This window comes from Chinchilla lanigera, unplaced genomic scaffold (assembly GCF_000276665.1).
Source record: "Chinchilla lanigera isolate Chin_1 unplaced genomic scaffold, ChiLan1.0 scaffold00073, whole genome shotgun sequence".
In the NCBI taxonomy this organism is placed as follows: domain Eukaryota; kingdom Metazoa; phylum Chordata; class Mammalia; order Rodentia; family Chinchillidae; genus Chinchilla; species Chinchilla lanigera.
Window position 1 is genome coordinate 7,021,956 of NW_004955474.1, and position 24,285 is coordinate 7,046,240.

The following is a 24,285-nucleotide window of genomic DNA, read 5'->3' on the forward strand; positions in this document are numbered from 1 at the left end:
AGCACTCACAGCCTTAATCCTAGCATCGCACCATGAATCAATCCCAGTATCACATCCTCGATCCCAGCACCACACAAGCTAAATCCAGCCACCTGGGAAAAGCGCTGCCTGTAGCCACACGAGGCTTTGGGGGACATCTAGATACAAGCTATTATACATTACTCACTGCACGTAGGAGTTATGCCAGTAAAGGCGAAGTCTTCTTGGAGTTTCTTTTAACCATTTCCTTGTTCTGAATATTGTAATGGACACGCTATATATACTTCCTCATTTAGCAACCGATTCATTTACCAACCTAGTCGTATGAACAGAACCTGGCCATTAAATGAAGAATCTCCCTCTATATAAAATCAAATGGACATTCAAAAAGTAAAAAATACAATTTCTGAAGTGAAGAATTCTATAGGACCAATAGCAGAAGACAGCAATAATATACTGGAATATGGGGCAAGAAAAATATACAAACTGAACTAGGGAGAAAGATTGAAACTGAAATGAAAAAACAGAACAAAGTATAAAAGACACCTAGGTCCTTTCTTAGAATCCCAGTGGAGGAGAAAAAAATGTCTGAAGAGATAATGGACAAAATTTTTCTTAAAATCTGATGAAAGAGGCTGAGGCAGGAGGATCGTTGCGAGTTTAAGACCAGCCTGGGCTACAAAGTGAGCTTATGGCCAGCCTGAGCTGCACAGTGAGACACTGTCTCAAAAAGACAAAAAAGAAAAAAAAAAAAAAAAACAAACAGAAAGCAAAACTGATGAAAGAGTTTAGCCCAGAAATTCAAAAGTCAGCAAATACCAAGGTAAACAGACATAAATAAAGCACACCTCACCATATGATTGCTTGACATGTCTATTAATACAAACAGGCCAGACAAAGTGGTTACTGGAAAATGTTGCAAAGAACTTTAAGAATACACTCAGCACTGAACTAGATAAATTCTTTGCTAAGGGTAACTTCTGAGGCAAAATCTTTGCAGATATTAACTGGACATATATGGATAAGTGTACTTGAATAAGCAGAATATTTGTCTTGGCTAAAAGCAAGCAAAAGCAGAATAAAACTTTGGTCATGTATCCCGCAACCCAGAAAAGAAAAGAACAACTCAGAATACACTTAAAAACCTGTAGAAAAATGTAGGCAGTGTTATCTTTATGAAACAATTCCCATACTCTACAGTGACTGAAATCATAACTGTCCCTCCCGATTCTGATCTCTACAGCCTCACCTGCCTCCTGAGCCCCCACCGTGAGCTGCTGGTTAACTACCAGTTCAGACCTCACAAATACAAAGTCCACTGCGCACAGAGCAGAGCTTCTGGGCCGCCTCCAGACAGTGTGCTGATACACTGGAGATTTCTGCTTGTTTTGAAGCTTGTGGCCTGAAATTACTTTTCTTCCTGGCAGCACCTCTAAGTCCAGCATTATTTTTAACATTAAAAATAACTCCCACGCTGCATCACCTGATGTTTCTAAAACAACTGTTGTCTTTTATACTCCTCTTTTAAATAATTCATTTGTTAGTGAGAAATATGCAGTTACTGAGCTCCATTTGAACTTCTTGGCATGAAACTTGAACACAGACTCTTTTGCAGAGTTTTTCTTTTGGCGTGGCTGTTGCCATAAATCATGTCAAGATTCCTTATAATTATTCTATATTGAAGTCTGGGGGATAGTCACTTACAGAAGCGCAAGGGTCGCTTATAAAATTAGATGCAACCTGGAAATCTATCTGTGCTTATAATAAGAACTGCAAACAAAATTATCCTCAAGGGGCAAATATTTATCTTCATTATTTATTCATCTGAGTGACCTGGGTAATATCTTAACTACTCAAATCTGCTCAGCTATGTTATCATGTAGGAGACATCCTATGATTTAAAAGAATGACAAAAAAACTAGTAAGTGTTACCATAAAAACTGCACGTTTCTACAAAATTTACAAACTGTTGGAACATATTCTTGGATATTTGTGGGTTATTCTTAAATAACAAACATGAGGATAGATAAATTATTAGAAATAGGCTAACAGATGTACACATAAACATCAAGCAAGGCACTGTGACTCTGGGAAGTTTCCTTTGATGTCAGATCCCTCTGAATGTATTACACACTCAAAAAGAACTCATCTAAACTTTAAACATAATTTTCAAAATATGCTAACTAGATAAACTCATTTTACCCCTGACCTTTATTAGATTACAGACAAGAACAAAAAGACAAAGATTAGATGCCTGAAGTCACAGAACAGAAGGAGGGCTGGGATAAAAAGGGGGAATTCAGGAGCCTGTCATGTAAGTCTCACACTTACAGCAGGGAAAAGGAACAACAAACGCTTCCCTTCTCTGCTGCTGCCTTCAGCTACTGCAGTGACTCTCATTCCCAAGAGGTACTTACTCAGCCAGGACAGTTTTGTTTTTGAGGCAAGGTCTCAGTATACAGTTCAGGCTGGCCTTGAACTCACTAGGTAGCCCAGGCTGGCTTCAAACTCACAGTGATCCTCCTGCCTCAGCCTCCCGAGTGGTGGGGTTACAGGCATGCCCCACCACACCCACCTTGGGACAGTTTTTAAAAATACAGATTTCTGCAAACAGTAGTCTGAACATGTGTTTATCTTTATAATTCCTTTTTTTTTTTAAGGAATAAAAAAGTATACACTTACAAGAAGGAACAGGATGAAACAGAACACTCAAAAAGACTGAGAGAGAAAACTTCTCAAAAAGAAGGCAGTAAGAGGAGCTGGGTGGCCAGGAGTGGTGGCGCACGCTTGTGATCCCAGCACTCGGGAGGCTGAGGTAGGAGGATCACTGCAAATTCAAGACCAGCCTGGGCTACAAAGTTAGCCCAAGGCCAGCCTGAACTGCATAGTGAGACCCTGTTTCCAAAAAAAAAAAAAGGAAGAGCTGGGCATAGTGGTACATTCTTGTAATCCCAGCACTGGGGAGGCTGAGGCAGGATGATCACCTGTGAGTTTGAGGCCAGCCTGGGCTATACAGTGAGTTCAAGGCTGGCCTGCCTTATAGCAAGTTGATTCTGGCCATGAACATCTGCAAAGGCTTGGAAACTTAATATGGTATCTCTGAAAGGATGGGTGAGGAGTGGGACTTAGTGCTTTTTTGCTCTTATTACAGAGCATCACAAAACTGGGTAATTTATAATAAACAGAAGTGCTTTGCTCACGGTTCTGGAAGCTGGGAAGCCCAAGGTCAAAGGTCACAACCTGTGCTGCATCACATGATGGCGGTGGTGAGGGCGGAAGGAGTCAAACAGAGGAAGAGAGGGGAGAGGAAGAGGGAAGGAAAAGGGGTTGATTTCAGCGTTGTACCAGGAGGCTACTACCCTGAAAATGAACCCAGTTCCCCAAGATAATGGAACTGCTCCTCCTAATCACCCCTAACACTGATGCACTGGGGATTAAGTTTTTAACACACAAGCTTGGGGGAATATATTCAAATCACAGCAGGGCCTTCAGCCGAAAGTTTTAAAGTCTACACAAGAAACAACGGAAGTGCAATAGCTCCATCCCTATTCCACAGAGTGTAATGAGGACACCAGCCCTCTGCAATTCAGCAAGCGATGGAGGTTTCTTCTCTGGACAAAATGAACCAGTAGGGTTCCAAGCAATGGGGGAGCAGGGGTGAAGCAGCACCCAGAAACACAGGATTATGGGAGCGTCTGTTTGTTGACTATAATGCTGCAAGGGGTGCTAAGCTGAGCAAGACAGGGAAAAAGGAAGACGTACAAACTGCACCTGTTCCAATGAGCCCACCATGCATATGGTTCTTCCATCACGTTCTTCCATCTCACTGCTCCCTGAACAGAGCTCTGGAGATGGTAGGACAGCGACCAGACCTCTACTGGAAAGAGATGCTTAGCTCCCGCCTGCCCAGGGCAAACTGCACAGCAGCCCAGGATGACCCTGGGATGAACCCACACAGCTCTGGGGCAAGAAGTGAAAACCTTTCGGCTGGGTAGCAAATGCCACCCTGTCCATATCTGATTATCACAGCACTAGAACTCCGCCATGTCTCCAACTCCACAACTATTTGAGCAAAACATAATTTATATGACAGTACATTTAACTGTGTACCTATAAAAGACAATGTGTGAGAAAAACAAATTGTTACCTAAGAAGCTCTTCCCAAATGCAAAGAATTGCTCTTGCAGTACTTTGACAGCTTGGATTTTTTTCAGTGTTTAGTAACTTTGTTGGTAACAACTTTTTCTACTATTAATTATTCAAGGACTTAACTGTTTGAGTCGGTAAGAAACAGAAGGACACGTGACCACACGTATGCAGAGTGTAGGTACCACAGTTACAAGTCTGGAGAAAGTCACTATGTTCACAAAGCATTAATATGGAACAGCCTTCCTGTAAAAACTGTACCACCTGTACAAGAGAATGCTCTTGAGAAACCACAGCAAGCCACATGCACGCTCACTGCCTGGACCCATCTCCCACGGAAGGCCCCGTCCCCACACCCAGCTTCACCACATCGCCCACACCGGCCCGCGGCCACGCACCTTCTCCCTCGGCCACGTCGGCTCGGTCCAGTTTGGTGTCCTTGTGCTGCCCTTCTGCCACTTTCACGGCAACAGCTCGGCAAATGGCCCCAAACTTCCGATCCAGAGAACGAACCCCTGCCTCTCTGGTATACCTGCATCAAAGAAAAATTTTACCTTTGGCTAAACATCACCTTTGAAAATAGAAGTAATACTGGGCTGGGTGCACACCTGTAATCCCAGCACTCAAGAGGCTGAGGCAGGAGGATTGCTACAAGTTCAAGGCCAACCTGGGCTACAAAGTGAGTTCTAGGCCAGCCTGAACTGCATAGTGAGACCCTGTTTCCAAAAAAAAAAAGGAAGAGCTGGGCATAGTGCCACATTCATGGTAGCTACTTTGTAGCCCAGGGCTACAAAGTGAGTTCCAGGCCAGCCTGAACTGCATAGTGAGACCCTGTCTCAAAAAAACAAAAAAAAGAAAAAGAAAAAAACATTCTAAATTCACTGTGCTTAAAATGTTGCTGAAACAATCAGAGAAACTGAGCTTTTCTCCAACTAAAGTAAGAATAGAAAAAACAGAATCTGAGACAGAAATATAGTTTTTACTAGGAGCTGGGAAAATTTAGTGACTTAGTATATTTTCATTGTGACTTTGTGAAAGATTCTACATGTGGTTAAAGAGAAGTGCCTAAAGAGCGTACGTGCTAGAGCCAAGGCAACGAGCCACTCCATAAACCCTTACAGAGGCAACCCCGTTTGGCCACCCAGCTTTGGATGGACTGCAATGGGCAAGATCAGTATGGAAATACAGTTTTAGCTGAAAAATTGTATTTGACTTGGTAATCTGGCATACTCTAGACTTTAAGGAAGCAGATTTTCAAAGTCATGAGAGAGGATAGATAAGAGCTGTTGACCCAGTACTCTTAAATAAATCTCAATCAAAGGGATAGAAGGATATAAAAAATGAGGTCTGTATTTTACAACTGCACATAATTTCAGTAAGGTATTGTGAAAATAAACAAACCAGCCTAGAAAAGCAAAAACCCCGGTCAGCTCAGCAAGTGGGTCTGGACATAAGCTGCATGTAGGGGAAGTGAGGAAGCTCGTCAAGGAATGGCATGAACATGGAGGCACGAGGCTTAAAGTTGCAAAGGAACTCAAGTATGACACAAATAATAAGGACAACAGGACACTTTTTTATGTGTTTGGAACAATAACTGGCTATGAATGAATACAGATAATACATTATAAAACAGCTGACCAACAAAACAAGTAGATGTATCAATCCCTTCTTGGTATCTTTTAATGAAAAGGGAAGGGTCACGGGGTACATGTTCCTGTTACAGTGTTGCGTCAGAACTGGCTGATGCAGGCTGGGGAAACAGCTCAGGGGTAGTGCGCTTGCCTAGCAAGTGCAAGGGCCGGGGTTCAATCCCCTGCCCTGCAAAAACACTGGTGATGTTTCTCACAGTAACCTGAACACAAGACAGTAAACACTAATAATTTTCAGGACATAAAACTAGTGTTTTTGACAATAATATTTAAAAAGTAACTTTTCTGCCATGGTAGCTGAAATTAACAATAAAATATATATAGCTGCAAACTTTCACATGTGGGCCTTAAGAAATTCAAATATTTAGCTTTAAGAAGAGCATATTTATGGGGTATAGATCTGATATTATTTTCTTTCAAGTTCAGAAGGGACATACAAAGGAGAAAGTACAGATTCAGGTGCTCTTATAAGGCAGAAGTAGAAAATTTCAAGGAAGTGAACATAACAAATACTTTCTGACAACCGGAGTTCTCACCAAGTGGTAGTTGGCAGAATATGACATAAGACTGGACATATTCAGGGAGCTTAGTAACATGGGGACTGGAACAATAAGGGCCTAGAACAGGGATGGCGAACCTTGTAACTTTTCAATGATAACAATACAGACCGCAGCAGCACGCGTGCCACAGGTTCACCACCACTGCTCTACAACTATGGCATACCCCAAAAGATGAAATCTCAACTATGGACACTCTGTCCTACGTCTGGTAACTCATTAAGTATCTAAAACTTGTCTACAGTAGCATATACTTGTACTGCCTTCAAAAAGATTAAAATTAATAAAACTGCTCAGAGAAAGTTCCTAATGACCATAGCTTTTAAAATCTGATAAAAATGAAACAGTTCTCCAGACAAGCAGGAAATACTAACAGTGATTACTCTTCACAAACACTGTAATTCAGATTCAGACAAGCCTAAGCATTTTTCTCTATCACTCCTACTTTACAGATGGGGAAGCTATCAAAAAGGTTGAGCACCTGTTAAAAGTTACTTAAAGATGCAACAGTTGTTATTTGGAATCATATTATTGGAAGACTTTGGCAAATCACCTAATTCATTTCTTCTGGCAGGATCCATGAGTGTATCACAAAACAAATTAAGAAAGGGAACTCCTGGGTCAGATTTAGGCCTAGCATTTTATGACTCAATTCAAACAGTCCTCCCCAAAAGGCTGGCATAGGTGAAAAAGCAATCTGATCAGCCAAACTCTAAGGAAGGCAGACATTTCATTGATGGAGACCACTGTGAAGCAGCCCTGAGCAGGACTTTAATTAACAAATTGGCTTTTTATGTTTACTTGTGACGATATCCAAAGACTAGGTCTCTTGTCTGGAAGTGGGTGACAGACTCATAGTAAGCGAACCTCTGTGAGTCACTAATCCCTGCTAAAACCTGTAATGGTGAATGAAGCCAGAAAGCCTCAAAGGATAAGACGAGATCACAGCCATGGACACCTGGGTCAGATCTCAACTAGATAAAGACTATAGCCTCAGGCATCTCACTCCTGGATGGATTAATTTAATACCTTACTTGGAGAAGTCCTTGAGTAATTCCAACCTTCTTGAGTACTCACCTCCCTTCTTCTGATAACCAAATAAATATGAACCACCCAGAGGTGGTCTTGGTCTTAGCCCAGAGAGTCTTGAATTCTCTGAGAGGGTCTTGATCCTCCTGGAGCCCTGAAATCATTCCATTTGCCTCTTTTTATTTAGCATTTGCTGTACACTTGCTTGGGAGATTTCGGTCCTCAATAACTAAGAGCTATTATTAACCTGATACTTCACATCTTGAAAAATATCAAGTAGTAGAAAAGGGCTGTACAAGGAGTACCTGGCAGCCTGACCTAACTTGCTAGATGATGCAATGGATCCAGGAGTGATGAGAGAGAGAGAGAAATTCTCAACAGGGCATAGTTTCCATTCAGACAAACAACCTGTAAGTTTGAGTAAACAAACCTCTACCCACCTTATACAAGGCTTGCTACAGGCTCAAGCACTTGGTACAAACTCAGGAAAGAGCCTCCTCTATTGTACTAGTGTTTGTTCTGCAAATGAAAACTCTGAGGATTTAGAAGCACTCAAAGATAAGAAAAGAAACCAAAACAGATGTCTGAAAGTAGCAGCTACCTCTTAAGCAAATTCAGCAACCTTAAGGCCCTGGGCATAAAAAGTGTTTCTATATTTCCCATGTGTTTGGCTCTTAACTTATCAGACTAATCTCTTTTATTGCTGTAGTGGCAGAGCAGAAGTTGTGGCTCAGTGTGGGTCCTCTGCAGTGACAGTGTCTGTGAAAATGCCCCACACAGAGCGTGTGCAAGTGTGCAGCCTGGCGGGGCTGGCTGGAAAGCATGTGGCCGGCACACAGGGCTCCTCCTCACACTCCCAGAAATGTAGCCGCAGAGGCAGGCGACCGACCTGGTGATGATGGCCAGCGTGGTGACCTGGGGGATCTGGATCTGCTGCGGGGTCAGCCCGTGCTGCTCCAGCTGCTTTGGGATCAGGTGCCTGTGGGCGATCTCCAACTTCTCCTCCTGTGAGTACCCTGGAAGGAAGGCACTTGTCTGTGGTTAGTCGTGCGACGCTCACAGGGCTGTGCTTGACTAATGAATCAAATGCAGACACAGTTTAAGTAGTTAACTGATATTATAATCAGGATAAGGAAAGTTAAATCAATAATTGTAAAAATCACAAATTTTTCACAAAAGCTGTTGACTAAGTGATATTATCTCTCAAACAGAAGAAAAAGAATTTTGATCAAACCTTAAAGACAATTAGCTCCTTATTCTGAAATACTCTGAGATTTTAAATAGGAAAATAAATGCATCCTCTTTCTTTAGTATTGATAAGACTAACTTATGCACATGCACACAGGACTTCAACTGCATAAACAGTGGGTATTATAGGAAAGGCTCCAAAGGAGCTATTTCTAGAACCACAGCCATAAATTTTAGCAGCTATACAAAAAACTAAGGTATCACTATAAAATTTTTTTACTCCCATAAGTTGGAAAAAATATGATACTCAAAAGGAGACTACGTTCTTATTTAGAATGCTCAATGAATATAGACTTATTTTATTTTAAAGTCCATAAGAAAATCATTCCACCTACATTAATTTACCCTGTTTAACAAGCAAATTAATTTTTTTTAAATTAACAAACACATCCATTTATATTGATAACACAAGAATAATACAAGCAGTACTGAATTTCAGACAAGGTGATAGGAAATTAACAATCATATTACATATTGGTATCTTCAAAGTGGTTACTCAGGAAAACAAATATACACATGCAAGATTGATCAAACAATTAATCATTAACTGTTCCTTTCAATAAAGCAATAGAAGTCAGTAGTACAACTATGTTAGCTATCCTGTACATAAATATATACATAATTTTCCCCTTCTTTCTTTTCTCTTTTCCCTCATCCCAGTTGCTCTTTACTTTTGAGCTGTTTCCTTTCGTTTCACAGTGTCTATTATACCTCCGAATTTTTATTCTCTTTCAGGTTCTTACACTAGTGAGACAATACATTGTTCACACATGTATGTCTGATTTATTTCACTTATGAGTATGGTCTCTAGTTGTGACTATTTACCTATAAAAGCCTTGAGTTTATCTTTCTTTATAGCTCAGTAATATTTCACTGTATAAAAATACCACATCTTTTTTATCCATTCCTCGGTGGATGGACATTTGGGTTGCTTCCACAATTTAGCTATTACGAATTGTGCTGCTATGAATATGGGTACACATATATCTCTGTGACAGGATGTTTTCAGATCTTCTGGGAAAATACCCAGAAGGGGAATAGCTGGATTGAATGGGACCTCTAGTTCTAGTTTGCTGAGGAAACTCCAAACTGATTTCCACAGTGGTTTCACCAGTCTACATTCCCACCAGCAGTGGAGAAGAGTTCCTATTTCTCCACAGCCTTGCCAGCATATGTTATTGGTTGATTTCTTAATGATAGCCATTCTTACTGGGGTGGGATGAAATCTCAATGTTGTTTTAATTTGCATTTCTCAAATGACTAAGGATTTTGAACATCTTCAGCAAATTAAATGTAAACTGACACAGCATTTTTTGAATGGAGTGAGGAGATTAAAAAATCATCAGAAAAGTCAGCAGCCAGGACAGCCAAATCTGTTGGGGGAGGAAGACTGTCACCTCTGCAGGGGGTGCCCTGATCATGTCGCCTGTGTGAGTGCACCTTCTGGTCGTCTGCCTCACTTAATTTGGAGTTTCCAGCGGTCTCATTACTTATTCATTTTAGTTTTATAAATACACCCAAGCAACTTACGGCTACTATATTTCAAATTAAGTACAGGAATCTGCAAGGCTTTAAGAAATCCAGCCACCATTCACTCAACAGTAATAATATACTACAGATTAATATAAAGAACACATTATGATTACTTTTAGAATCTAAATATATTTAGATACTACTCTGTTTACATTTTAACAATTCCTCATTGATACTTGATTCCTTCTAGGGCAAAAGTTTCTGAGCAATTAAGAATAAGGTGCAAAGGCTAAAAGGACTTTACTTTGCACACTCCAGTGAAGGAAAAGAAGTGCTAAAAAATACATGACTATCTGACAGTCCACTAAAGAGAACTTCAAAGCACTGTATACTTTCAGACAAAAACGAGGCCTGATTTACTAAAGAGAAAGTTCAGTTACTCTTTAGGAATCACTTAACAAGGATAAATGATCACACAAAAGTTTCCTATAGAAGATAAAAACTCTAAAATCTGATAGGGAGGAAGATATATTTGGTTTTTAGACACTTATAGAAATGAATTGTTTTTTGTCTGTAATTTTAGAAACCAATTCAAGGAGAGTTTTTTTCCCATACAACATGATCATTTTTTAATGTTTAATTAAAGCTAACCACATTGTCAAAATTTATTCTTTTGTCTCTTTGAGACAGGGTCTCACTATGCAGTTCAGGCTGACTTTGAGCTCACTCTGTAGCCCAGAACTCACAATGATCCTCCTGCCTCAGCCTCCCAAGTGCTGGGATTACAGGTTTGTGCCACTACACCCGGCTTGTCAAAATTTATTCTTGATGTCTTATAGGACTATACATACTTTCATGGTACAAACAAACAAAGTTTTGCTGTTCCAGAATTTGACTCTATGTAAAAGCTGGCTTATACACCTTCCTCAGAACTTTTCCAAGATCATAAGGTAGCAATTAGCTTCTTTACTCAAAACTCCAAGCATGAGCAGTTTTAAAGGGCTGCTCAGAAGGTAAGATACACCAAAAATAATGACTTAATGGAATACCTGGAACCGGGATGATCTCCATTCTATCCAACAAGGCAGGTGGAATAGTAGCCGTGGTGTTGGCAGTAGCTATGAAAAGGACTTGGGAAAGGTCAAAGGCCACATTCAGATAATGATCTGTAAAGTTATGGTTTTGTTCAGGATCCAACACCTAGGAGAGAATAATAAACATTTAAACATATTTAGTAGCAGCAATAAAAGCTACACAAATTAATACACATGATTTATTAGGGAGGTTGACATTTCAGCTTGAAATAGTTTGTTAGAGATAAACATTAAAGTTCAAACATCCTTCTTTCCATTCCCACATTTTAAGTACTTTTAAAAAAATGTAACATGTTCAGTGTGAAAACTTCTGACAACAGTTAACAACACAAAGAAACAAAAAATAGGGGCTGGGGATTTAGCTCAGAGGCAAAGCGCCTGCCTGGCAAGCGCAAGGTCGTAAGTTCAGTTCCTGGTACCGGAGAAAAACCAAAACCAAAAAAAAAAAGAAACAAAAAATACACTCTCAAGCTTTGTTCTAGAATGTATTTATTAGTGGCTCATTACGAGGCCATTACAAGTGACCAGTCCTGCAGAACCAGTTTCCCTCTTTGTAGCATGGCCCATCTTAACTGCCGTGGGGATACAAAGTAGGCGGGAGGTGTTTTGCCGGGGTGGGAAAGAGGGCGTGCTTTGGAAAGTCATAGGTAACTGATAAAACAATAATCAGTACTAGTCCTCTTGAAACATTATCAGAAAGTCAAACGACCTAGAAAAAATTACTACATTCTTTTATAGCACAGCTACAATTTAGGTTTTCAAAATGTCTTAAAGCAAAACCTTTCTGCTTAAAATACACAAACAAACAGATCTTAATTAGATCTGTTTGTCACAGATAATTTGGCAATTAGATTCTTACAAGGAGTAATTTACACTAAAGTTACTGTATCTTCTTCAGATTGCTGTGTACATGTTTCAAGTTATAGGCACTCACTGTCAACAGGCCTACACAGGAACTTAAAACAGTCCAACCAGTGCTCACATGTTCTAAACTGTAAATATGCTACCCCTTTCACTTGTACCAGAATATTCTAAATAGGATCAACATACATATTCAAAAAGGAAGTAACATGACTAAAATACATACTTATCATAATTCACTATAAAACCAGGTTTTCCTTGCTTATAATTTCTTTTAAAGTTATACATATTTTAAAATTATCTACCAGTTAGTCCTAATTCTAGGCCCTTTAACTTTTGTTTTATTTTGTTTTTTGAGACAAGGTCTCATCACGTAATTCAGGCTGGCTTCAAACTTCTGGTGATCCTCCTGCGTGCTGAGATTATAGGCATACACTGGCCCTTTATTTATAATCTCGAGTTGTGTTAAATATTGATTATGGTGGAAACTTGGTGTTTTTCAGATCACATTTCTTAGAAAGCCCAATTTCACAAGACTTAATAATGTTTAATGTTATTAAAAAAACAACATCAAAGTCATCATGGAAAACTATATTCAGTATAGAACTGATTAATCATTTGAAAAAGTAATCTTATTATATACAGCTCAGTTAGGTATAAATACTACAAGCAGTCAGACAGGGCTAGGTCCTTAAGGGGATCAGCACAAAAGATAAAAACACAGCTGTGGCTAGAGGCACATATGTTGAAGGCCAGGCCTCAAGGTAAAGACAGAATGATCAGGCCTACAGGCCTCCCTGAGGGATAAGCAGTACATTTAAGATTTACTATAACTGGTATCACCTAGCCCAATAAAGTCTAGATAGACATCAGTCACCCACAGGGTGACCAGGATCTCCTGATCCATTCCTTCCTAAAAAAGTCTGTTGTTTCTGTGTCTCTTGGCTACGTGACCTGCTTCCCCATTGGATCAATATTACCTAAGTGGCTACACTTGTAATCTTATTGTTGATCGTAGTTTTGACCCACATTGTATCCATCTCGTGATTTTTTACCCACCTTGTGGTTTTGCTCTATGAAACTTCATCTATGAAGTGAGGTCTAGAGCAAACCACTTTTGGGTCCCCTCATCTCTCAGGAGCTATCTCTCTCAATAAATTTTTTTAACTCATAATCAATCTCTATTTTTACTCAGAATTCATTCTTCAATTTTAGGGAACATGAACCCGGTATCTTGACATCTAGCTGGCTGGGAGTGGCGCTTTCCCCCTATTTCATTTGGAGGTCCCACCAAGATAACTGGAAGGAGTAGGAATTTGCTTTTGTTCATGGATTCTGGATTATGACTCATTTAGGTAGTCTGAAATTGTCATCCTTGTTTGTCAATTGCTTACACCTTGAATTTTTATGCCTTTTTTTTTTTATACACTGTTCTTTGTTAAAATAATGATAAATTCAGGTTGAGAACATGAGAAGATTATGATGTTTCTTTGAGGGGACATTTTGCTTTTGCGGGTAAGGTCATGTATTCCTGTTTTGTATATGCTGCATTTGCTGGTGTTCCTTGCTTTTCCTGTCTGACTTGTTTTGACTGTTGTTTGTCCTCTTCGTTAATGGCATGAGGGAAAAGTAATGTTAAGAGTGTCCCCTAGTGTATTTTGACACTAATCAAAATGTGAATTTATGGCATGATGTAAAATAGATCTTTTTATGAAATCTACTTTATATTTAGGAAATGTACATGCATATTAATAAATCATGGGACTCCAAGTGCCAGTTAAAAGGTAATAGGCCAGCAGGTCACCTCACCTTGAGAGGATACAGAAATCAAGTAGGGATTAAAAGGAACACCCATTTTCCTCCTGTTTTGCAGACGGAAAACTCAATGTCAAATTCTCTGACTCCTTTAAAATGTACTCTTAACCACTAGAAATTGTTCGACCCTCACATATTGAGAAAGAGTTGTTTAATATTTTCCTGCACTTGTGCACGCCTACCCTCTAGAGGCAAAGTGGAATGCAGAGGGAAGTACTGATTATGATACTATTTCACAACTAGAATTGTACTATAAGACAGAGGGAAAATGGTCAGAATTCTCTTATGTTCAGACTTTCTTTGCATTAAGAGACAATCCTTACTTGTGTTCAAAATATAAATGTAAGCCACAGGGAAACCAGACATCCCGGCCTTCCTTCCAGCTGCCATACCTAAGTGAAAGGAGTCACTGGGGAGGAGTGACTATTTCTTATAACCTTTAGACTATGACTGTGATGGCTTTCTCTTGTTCCATTCCTTTCTGATTATGTCTGCCCAGCCCCTGCAGATACATATGGGTGTGGCAAGTAGCCACCGAGGCCCCAGAGTCTGATTATGTCTGAAAGTCCATTTTTCTTCCTGGGGAGAAATATCTTGTTTCAATACTGTAATATACCTGCACCCTGGTCAGGTACAATGACTCCTCCTCGGGGAAACAGAAATAAATCCTAAAGTAAGGGCAACTACAAGTAAAACACAAAGAGCAATAAGAGCTGCTCCAGTGCAAATATATCTTAAAGATCCTACTATTTTTCCTCACTGAAGACAACACGCTTTTAAGGCCTGAAGTTAAAGAAGAATTATTTCCTATGAGCTACAACTTATGGCACACGGTTTACTTATACCTTGTAACAGCCCCTGCAATGCTCCAATCTTGGGAGTTCAAATACTCAGTGAACAGCAGCGGTTGGTACAGGACCTCAGACTGGTAAATGAGGTGGTAGTGCCATCCACCCAGTGGTACCTAACCCGTACACGCTCCTTTCTTAGACCCCGGTTGCTCTTCAGTATGGGATTTAAAAGAGGCCTTCTTTTGTACTCCTTTACACACAGATTCTCAGTTTCTTCTGCCTTTGAAAATCCTCATGACCAGGCCTCTCAACTGACTTGGACTATGCTTCCTCAAGGACTCACAGTCCTCATCTTTTGAGGCAAGTGCTTTCCCATGACTTGGCATGTTTTGAATTTTCCCAGGTCATGGTCTTACAATATGTAGATGATACACTGTTATATGCCCCCTCAGAAGAGCCCCCTAGCCAAAGCACCCATATTCTGCCAAATTTTCTAACAGACAAAAGTTTTAATGTCTCTAGGTCTAAAGCACAACTTTTCAGCCTTAAGGTAAAATACTTGGGGCCTTATCATATCTAAGGAAACCTTAAGACTGGAGCAAGAGAAATTTAAACTAATACTTTCCTTCCCATAGCCCAAGACCTTAAAACAGCTAAGGGGATTCCTCTAAATTATAGCCTTTTGTCACCTTTGGATAGCAGGGCATGGTGAGATTGCAGACCCTTTTATCAGCGTATAAAGATATCCATATTTTAACCTGGGAACCTGGTTCCCAAACTGCATTCCAGAAGCTTAAATGAGCACTTCTGGATGCCCCAGCACTGAGTGTACCAACAGAACACAGTTTCAAACTGTATGCTGATGAAAGACAGGGCATGGCTTTGGGAGTGCTTACAAAGGATCGAGGACATGCTCAACAGCCTGTAGGGTATCTGAATCATGAATTAGACATTGTAGCAAAGGGACAGCCTGTGTGCCTTAGAGCTGTGGCTGTCATATCTCTCCTGGTACCAGAGGCATCCGAGATGACTTTAAACAAAGATCTCACTGTACACCTTACAATGTGGCAGAACTTCTTTCTTCCAAAGGAAGTCAATGGCCATTAGACAACTGACTTCTTAAATATGAAGGTCTACTTCTAGAAGGACCAGCCATTCAGATAAAAACATGTTTCTCCTTAAACCCTGCCACCTTTCTACCAGAAAAGGGGGAAACTCAGGCTGAAAGACATGACTACGAACAGGTGGTTCTTCACACATATGCAGCCAGAGAAGACTTGTTAGATGCACCCCTTACTGATCCTGATTTGACCTTTTCTGTGACAGCAGTTCCTTCAGGGAAAATGAGACAAGAAAGGAAGGGTATACAGTGGTGACTCTACATCAGACTCTTGAAAGTTCCTCACTTGTCCCTGGGACTAGGGCCCATGTAACAAAACCTACAGCTTTGACAAGGGCTTTACAACTCAGAGAAGGACAGAAAGTCAATATTTATAATGATTCAAAATTCACTTTCCTAGTGCGGCATGCTCATACAGCCATATGGAAAGAATTATCTAACAGCCAGTGGATCTCCCATAAAGTATCTTAAAGACATAGATAAACTTTTATCATCTGTCTATATGCTCTCCAAAGCGGGGGTTATTCACTGTAGAGGGCACCAAAAAGGACTTGACGAAGTATCTCAAGGTAAACAGCTGGCTGATACAGCTGTGAAAGATGCTGCTTGAGCCAGTCCCCCTCCCTGCACCTGGGAAGAGTCCCTGATTATACTCGCCCCAAATATTCTCAGGTAGAAATCGAATGGGCTTTCTCCCATGGGTGTCAGTGCCTTCTATCAAGATGCTTACAATAAGATGATGGTAAATTGTTTCTTCCTAGTGCTAGACAACAGAAAACTATTAAGTCTTTACAAGAAACCTTTCACTTGGAAAGAGACAGTACCTACCAGATGGCCTCAAAGTTATTCTTTAAAAAGGGACTCTCTCAGACAGTACAACGGAGAGTTAACACATGAGCTCCACCAAAAAAAAATCCTCTTAATCAGACCATAGCCCCTCCAGGTACACAGAAACATGACAAATACCCTAAAAAAGACTTACATCTCGATTTTACTCAAATGCTACACAGTAAGAGACTCTAATACCTACTGGTCTGGGTAGATACTTTCACTAACTTAGTTGAAACCTTTTCTTATAAAACAAAAAAAGCATGAGAGATGGTAAAGGCTTTGGTGTCAGAAATCACCCCCACATTTGGACTTCTATGAGCTTAGAGTGGTAACAGGCCTTCTTTTAAAGCAACAGTTACACAGGGTGTCTCTCAGGCACTAAAACGAGGAGCAGTGCGTACAGCCTACCCTGCTGCACTGCCTGTGTCGGGGCACAGAAGGAGCTTTATCCCGAGGAGCGTGAAGTCAGCGTGGTAGGGCTGGGAGGGATGCACTGTGGGGAAGGATGTCTGCGGAGAACTGCTCTTCACTGCCAACATCTGACCAATGGACAATCCACAATCATCTCACCCACTACAGATGACCAGGTCCTTGTCTCTCCAGGGCTGAAAGTATGGGTGCATCCATGTAAACATCTATGCCTTTTACAGACAGAAATTAAAATATTTATGAAAAGATGTCTAGAATGTGTTTTAAAATCTTCAAAATCGTGAATATGTAGAAAAAGCATCACATACAAAAGATATGAAGTCTAACAACCCAACACCCGTGAATCTACTACCCAACTGAGACCACATTTGTGTTCATCTGCTTAGACGAGTGGTCACACCAGTGGAAGATGACAGTAGGAAATACTGCTATTACTATTCATCTATATTTATTTAAAAATATCACAAAGAAATGAGCTTTTAAAATAATATATAAACTGGAAGTGCTGGCTTACTTGGCAGCACACCTTACACGTGAGATAGCAGTGGGAATGCCCATGCCCTGTAGGAAAGGATGGATTGGGGCCCTGCTTATCCACTTTCACATGACTATTGCACCCTGGCCCAGGGCCTGACCGGTCCTTATAATTAGAATGGAGGGGTCTAAAAAGATTACTGCAAAATAGCATTAGAGACAATATTGGCCAGTGTATGAAAAAGAAAATGACAGTGGACATTTTAGATAGCCACATTATGAAGTAAAAACAATTATTTAATTAAAGTACATTTTTCACTAAAATCTATCTTTTAGCTGGGTGTAGTGGCACACGCCTATAATTCCAACACTTGGGAGGTAGAGGTAGGAGGATCCCCAAGAATTCAAGGCCAGTCGGGGCTACACAGAGAGTTCCAGGCTAGCCAGCTTATACTACATAGGAGACCCTGTCTCAAATAACAAAACAAAACAAAATCTGTATATCTTTTCAAATTCATTCTGCATATTGTATGAAACATGTAATATGATACTGGTATATATTATATACATAGCCTTTGAGGCTGAACTGTGCCTCCTCAGAACTCCTAGGTTAAACCTCTAGCCTCTAATGTGACTACCTGGAGATAGGACTTTAGGAGTAACTAAGGTCAAGCAAGGTCAAGAGGGGGGTCCTAACCCAGTGTAATGGGTGCTCTTCTGAGAAGAAAAGGACACCAGAGATGCGTGCACAGGGAGGAAACCCACCTGTGAGCCAGAGAGAGGGCCTGGGCAGAAACCAAGCCCGTTGACATGAATTTGGACGTGCAGGCTCCAAATCTATGAGAAATTAAATTTCTGTGCTTTTTTTTGGTTTGTGTTTTGAAGCTACTTAGTCTGTGGTATTTTGTTAGCAAACTGATACATCCTTAGTTTACATACATATGTAGGTATGGCACTTTTTTTTTTTTTTGGTTTTTCTCCCGTACCAGGAACCGAACTCACGACCTTGCGCTTGCCAGGCAGGCGCTTTTTGCCGCTGAGCTAAATCCCCAGCCCCGGTATGGCACTTTTTTTTTGTACCGGGAATCAAACTGAAGACCTTGAGCTTGCCAAGAAGGCATTTGTGCTGTTGAGCTATATCCCTGGCCTCTAAGTATGTATTAGTATCTTTTTATGTGTCTATATGAGGACATATTTTCAAAATGTTTTTACTGTGGGTGTACATGAAAATACATGGTACAGACAACCAAGAAGTGTTCTCAAATATAAAAGATGTTCTCAAAATACAACCCATAAGTAAATCTTTGAAAAAAGTAACTTGAAGATATATTCCACATGAACAAGAGATAAACCTAAATAAACCCTTGACGTCATTTAAGCACAGGATTAAAACTCTAATGGGAAGAAAGAGTTCTACATGGTCAGAACAAGGAAACCTGAAAATCTGCTCCTCCATAAAAACAATGAAACTACTAGCTGACACTGTCACAATCAGCTATTTTAGAATGTTACACACGAACTTGCAACAATCTGCTAAATGTCAGTACACTGGGCAGACTCTGTGGGACTCTTGATCTGCTTTGTTCCCATCCCGCCTTCCAAGTTCACGATAGCCTTGGAAACCAGGGAGAATAGCATTAGAGGTCTTCGAAATCCCCATCCTTAGAAGATTTTCATTGTTTGATCTGTATGATAGCTCCTTGGAAAAGCTCCTAATCTTTACTTGACGTGACTTAGAGAACATTATGTGCAAACAGTTCTAACCCAAGATATTTGTCAAAAACACTCAGCGACAATTTAGCAGTGCAGTGGCCCAAGGCAACAACGCTAGTTGAGACTAATAAGGGACTGATCAAAAAAGGTAAAAGGAGTCGGACAAGACGGTCCACGACTGTTATCCCAGGACTCAAGAGGCTGTAGCAGGAGGATCATGAGTCTGAGGCCAGTCTGTCACTACGTGATACCGTTTCAACAAAGAAACACACAAACACACCAAAACACCCTTAAAAGAGGGCTGAGGCTATAGCTTCATCCTCAGTATCCCAAAACCAAAACACAAAACTTAAAAGGAAAAGCCAGGGAACAAGGTATTACTAGGGGGCTTTGAAAAGCTCTGCATTCTTGGGACTCTGGAAGGCCACGTAAATGCATGATGACTGAGCCACGATCAGGAGAGACCGGGGTGCTAAAGGCATATGTCATGCAGACACTGAGGCTCTGCGAAGGTAGGAAGTGATGACTAAAGTGGAGGTGTAAACCGTCCACCTGAGTGTTACACACAGTCCACAGCACGTGCACACGCACACACAGATCCTCGGCCAAGAGCGGGAGCATTAACTGTTTGAGGCCCTCTAGGAAAGCATCCACATGTCAACTGACCACAGAACCAACTACACAGCTGAACTGGCCACACATTAACAAAGAACACAAACTTCACAGAAAGAAACCAGGCAACTCACTAAACATACAGCAACAACCATGACAAAAACAATGTACCTTGTGGGTGAGGGGATCTGATTCTATTATTTAAAATGTAACATTCTACATGTTCAGTTTCAGCAAGGAAATTACATACAAAGAAACGGAAAAGTATGGCACAGTTTTTTAAAAAAGCAACCAATGAAAACTTCCTGTTAGACTTATTAGACAAAGACTTTAAATCACTGCTCAAAAAATTCATGTTGTAGCATGAATGATCCCTAAGAATACTATGTATAGTAAAAATAAGCCAGTTATAAAGACAAATACAGTATGATCAGAAACAGAATGGTAAGCTGGGCATGGTGGCACACGCCTGAAATCCCAGCACTTAAGAGGCCTTGGCGAAAGGACTGCGTGAGTTCAAAGCCAGCCTGGGCTACAAAGTGAGTTCAAGGCCAGCCTGAACTGCACAGCAAAACCCTGTCTCAATAAAAAATAAAAATAAAAATAAAAAAAAAAGAAACAGAATGGTAGCAACCAGTGAGTGAGGGAGAGGGAAACACAGAATTATAGTTTTATTAGTTTTGCAAGATAAAAATATACAGAACATAGAAGTTAGGGCTGGGGATGTAGCTCAGCAGCATGAGTGCTTGCCTGGCAAGCCTGAGGTCATGAGTTCGACTCCTGGTACCAAAAAAAAAAAAACAAAACATAAAAAAACAGCCACCTTTCCATTTTTAAGTGTATGAAGCATGTTCACACTGCTAATCTTAGGTTTCATTAATATTTCCCAGAATGGCTTTTGGCCAGATTTCTGCCTTTGTAGTCTTTGATACTTAATACAATTTCCCAAATTTTGTTCTAACCGGTATAGTTGGATTTTTGTTATCTTATAGTTTAGCAGTTTTCTGTTTCCTTTGATGAACCCTTGTTATTTCTTCTGAGTTATGCCATTAATTGCACGGACAGTTTGTTATATGTAATACACATATGTATTGGTTACTTTCCTGTCACTGGGACAAAATATCTAGCACCAATGTATCGGTGTCCTTCCGTTTATCCATTTATCTACTGAGGGGAATAATGTTCACACTACTGTACAAACAGTCTCCACAATTTTTTCATCTTGTTACACAACTTGTGCAAATATTAAAATCCACAGAATTATATATTTTAATGGGTTAAATCTTACAGTATGTGGATTATTTCTCATGGAATCTCATTAAATTTTAAAAAGTGGGAAGTTTGTTTAAAAAAAAAAAATACAAAACAATGAGATGCCACTGCACATCTACTACAAAAGCTAAAATCTAAACCACCAACAGCAAACACTAGTGAGGAGGTACGGTGACAAGAACCGTCATTCACTGCTGTTTAGGCGTGTGGTGCGGTCACCTTAGAAGACAGTGACGGTTTGTTACGGAACTAAACATACTCTATCATATGACCCAGCAACTGTACTCTGTAGTATTTACACAAATGAGTTCAAAACTAAGGAACATTTATAATAGCTCCAAACCAGAAAGTGACCAAGATGGCTGTGACAGTGAATCTTGACCACCCCTTGATGGGATTAAGCAATGGCTGGACTCTGAGGGTACTAACCTCTTCGAAAGATTAACCCACAGATGCGTTCATACTTGACTGGCTATTAGGAGGTGGGGCTCACTGGAGGAGGCAGTCACTAGGGATAAACCTCTGAGGGCCTGTCTCTTCTCTGGCTCTGCCCCTTTCCCTCTGCTTCCGGGCTGCCATGAGGTGGGCAGCTCTGCTCCAACACACCCTTCTGCCATCCTGTTCTTTCTGCTTCACCTCTGGCCACAGCACTGGAACAAACTGACCATGGACTGAAGCCTCTGTAGCCACAAGCCAAAGTAAATCTTTCCTCCTTTAAGCTGGTTTTCTCAGGTGTTTGGTCACCACAACAAAAAGGTAACCTAATGTGCTTCAGTTGGTAAATGGACAAACTGTAGGACACCAATACTTAGGTGCTGGGTATTCTGTCCCAATGATGAGAAAGTAACTAACACATATATAATATATACAAATATATATACATACATATATAATAAATTGTCCATACAACTAACGATATAACTCGAAATAATAAGAACGCTTCAAAGGAAACAGAAAACAAACCATAAAATAACAAATATCCAAATATACCAGCTATAGCAATAACTGCCCTTCTACCTCATGGTGCCTTCCTTGCCCAGGATCTGGAAGCAAAGCTTTTGAACTTGTTTCCTATTGTGGTGGTGTACTGAATTTGTACTTTCCACTTCAAGAACTAGGGACTGGCCCATGATGGGTTTTCCACAGAATGCCTTTAGTTAGAACATAGTGAGGCCCCCAGCACTAGAGGGATAGTTAAGGAGGCATAAACTGGACACAAGCCAGACAAGCACCATTTGGCATCTGCCAGTATAAATAAGTTTCATGTGAGGGGCCCGCCCCCCAGCCCCTGGCCAAGGGTCAGACAACTAGTTCATTAGGCCATGCCCAGGTAAAAAACGTGTCTCGCAAAAGACACATTATAAAGACCCATGTCCCTCTCCCCTTGATTTCTTATTAAGGTGCTGGTTACTCTGGTACCAGAATCCCAATTTAGCTAGGGTCTGTCAAAGCAGGTACAAATAAACTGTCACTTCTAAAATCCATGTAATATTTATAAAAAGTCCAACAACTCCAAAATTAAGAAATTACTTAACATTCCTAGGTAATGCATTAAACATTAAAACTACAACACAAAAATTTAGAAATTTAAAACACACTCTTCACTATAACTATGGGATAATTGTGGGCTATGTTTAGAACACACAGACTAATACCTCTACCAGAAGGCACTTGGTATTCTGTGTTTTCTTTTCATTTTTCTTTTTTTGAGACAGGGTCTTGCTATGTCACCCAGGCTGGCCTTGAACTTGCAGCAAACTTCCTGTCTCAGCCCCTCTTCTGCTGGGATTACAGGTGTATGCCATTCTGTGTTGTCATTTGCATTCTTTTTGAAGTATTGTCCAACTTCCCTTGTATTTCTTTGACCCACTGATTATTTGGAAATGTGTTAATTTCAATATATTGTGACTTCCCCAAATTTCCTTCTATTACTGATTTCATTCCACCGTTGTAGGAAAAGAAACTGAATTTTCATCCTGTAAATTTATTGTAGCTTGTTTTATCATTTTGCAGATAGTCCATCCTCAAGCTCTACATGAGTTTGAGAAGAATGTGTGTTGCTGCTGCTAGGCAAAGTGTTTTCTAGATCTCTGATAGACCTAGCTGGTTAGTAGTGTTTAAGTCCTCCATTTCATTATAAGCTTCTGACTAATTTCAACTATTACTGAAAAACAGGGCACTTGAGTCACCAACCATCACTGTTGAATTGTCTAGTTCTTCTTGAATTCTGTATGTATTGGATTTTTGTATTTTGGAGCTTTGTTCTTAGGTGTATATATGTTTATGATTGCTACATCTTCCTAATCAACTAACTTTCATCATTAGAAAATATTCCTCTTTATCTTTAGTGATATCTTTTACTTCAAATCTATTTTACCTGATATTAGTATAGCCACTCCAGCTTTCTTCTGGTTGCTAACTACATGATAACACTTGCATCTTTCTATTTTTTGCTACTTGTGTCTTTGATTCAAATATGTGTTTCCTGTAGACATTACAGAGCTAAATCTTTTTATTAATTCAGTCCATCAATCTTAACCTTTGGATTTAGTCTAATCCATTTATGCTTAATCTTGTTGTCTCATTCTTTTCTGATCCTTTATGGCTTTCTTTTGTATTGAAGTGAAAGTCTCTTACTGTGATATTTACATTTCTGTAGTGATCCTTTTCAGTATATGTAATTTTTAATTATTTAATCCCAATGATATAGAAATTTTACCCATATATACCCAGTCTATATCTTTTTGTGATATTACTGTTAAACATATTACATCTGCATATATCTCGAACCCAACAATACATTTTATAACTATTACTTTATATCATTTTACATATATTGAAGAAATCAAAAGAAGAAAGGAAGACCAGTATATACTTGTACTTTGTGATATTAACCTTCTTATTTACATTTCTAGTTCTCTTCACTGGTTCCTATGAATTTGCATTACCATCTTGTGCCATTTCTTTACTTCCAGGACAGGTTTGCTTCCATTCATCTCCATGTTATTATCAAAAATATATTTTTATATGTATAAATTATATACAATGGCTTTTTAAATCAGGTAAGAGAAAAATGCACTTATATTGCCTTTTACAGCAATATAATTACTGCCGCTCTAATCATGTAGTTTGAATTACTGTCTGAGATCACTTGCTTTCAACCTGAAGAATTTCCTTTTATGCTTCTTGTAA

General features: G+C 39.9%; 1 protein-coding gene across 1 annotated transcript in view; it reads right to left on the reverse strand.

Moving 5' to 3' along the window:
• Lonp2 (lon peptidase 2, peroxisomal) overlaps window positions 1–24,285 on the reverse strand; it is a 92,638-nt gene that overhangs the window by 30,585 nt on the left and 37,768 nt on the right. Inside the window, exons 9-11 of the mRNA XM_005401402.2 lie at window positions 11,131–11,281; window positions 8,250–8,376; window positions 4,524–4,657 (exon numbers count right to left, since the gene is read on the reverse strand). Coding sequence (XP_005401459.1) covers window positions 4,524–4,657; window positions 8,250–8,376; window positions 11,131–11,281 — 412 coding nt within the window. The remainder of the gene's footprint in view (window positions 1–4,523; window positions 4,658–8,249; window positions 8,377–11,130; window positions 11,282–24,285) is intronic.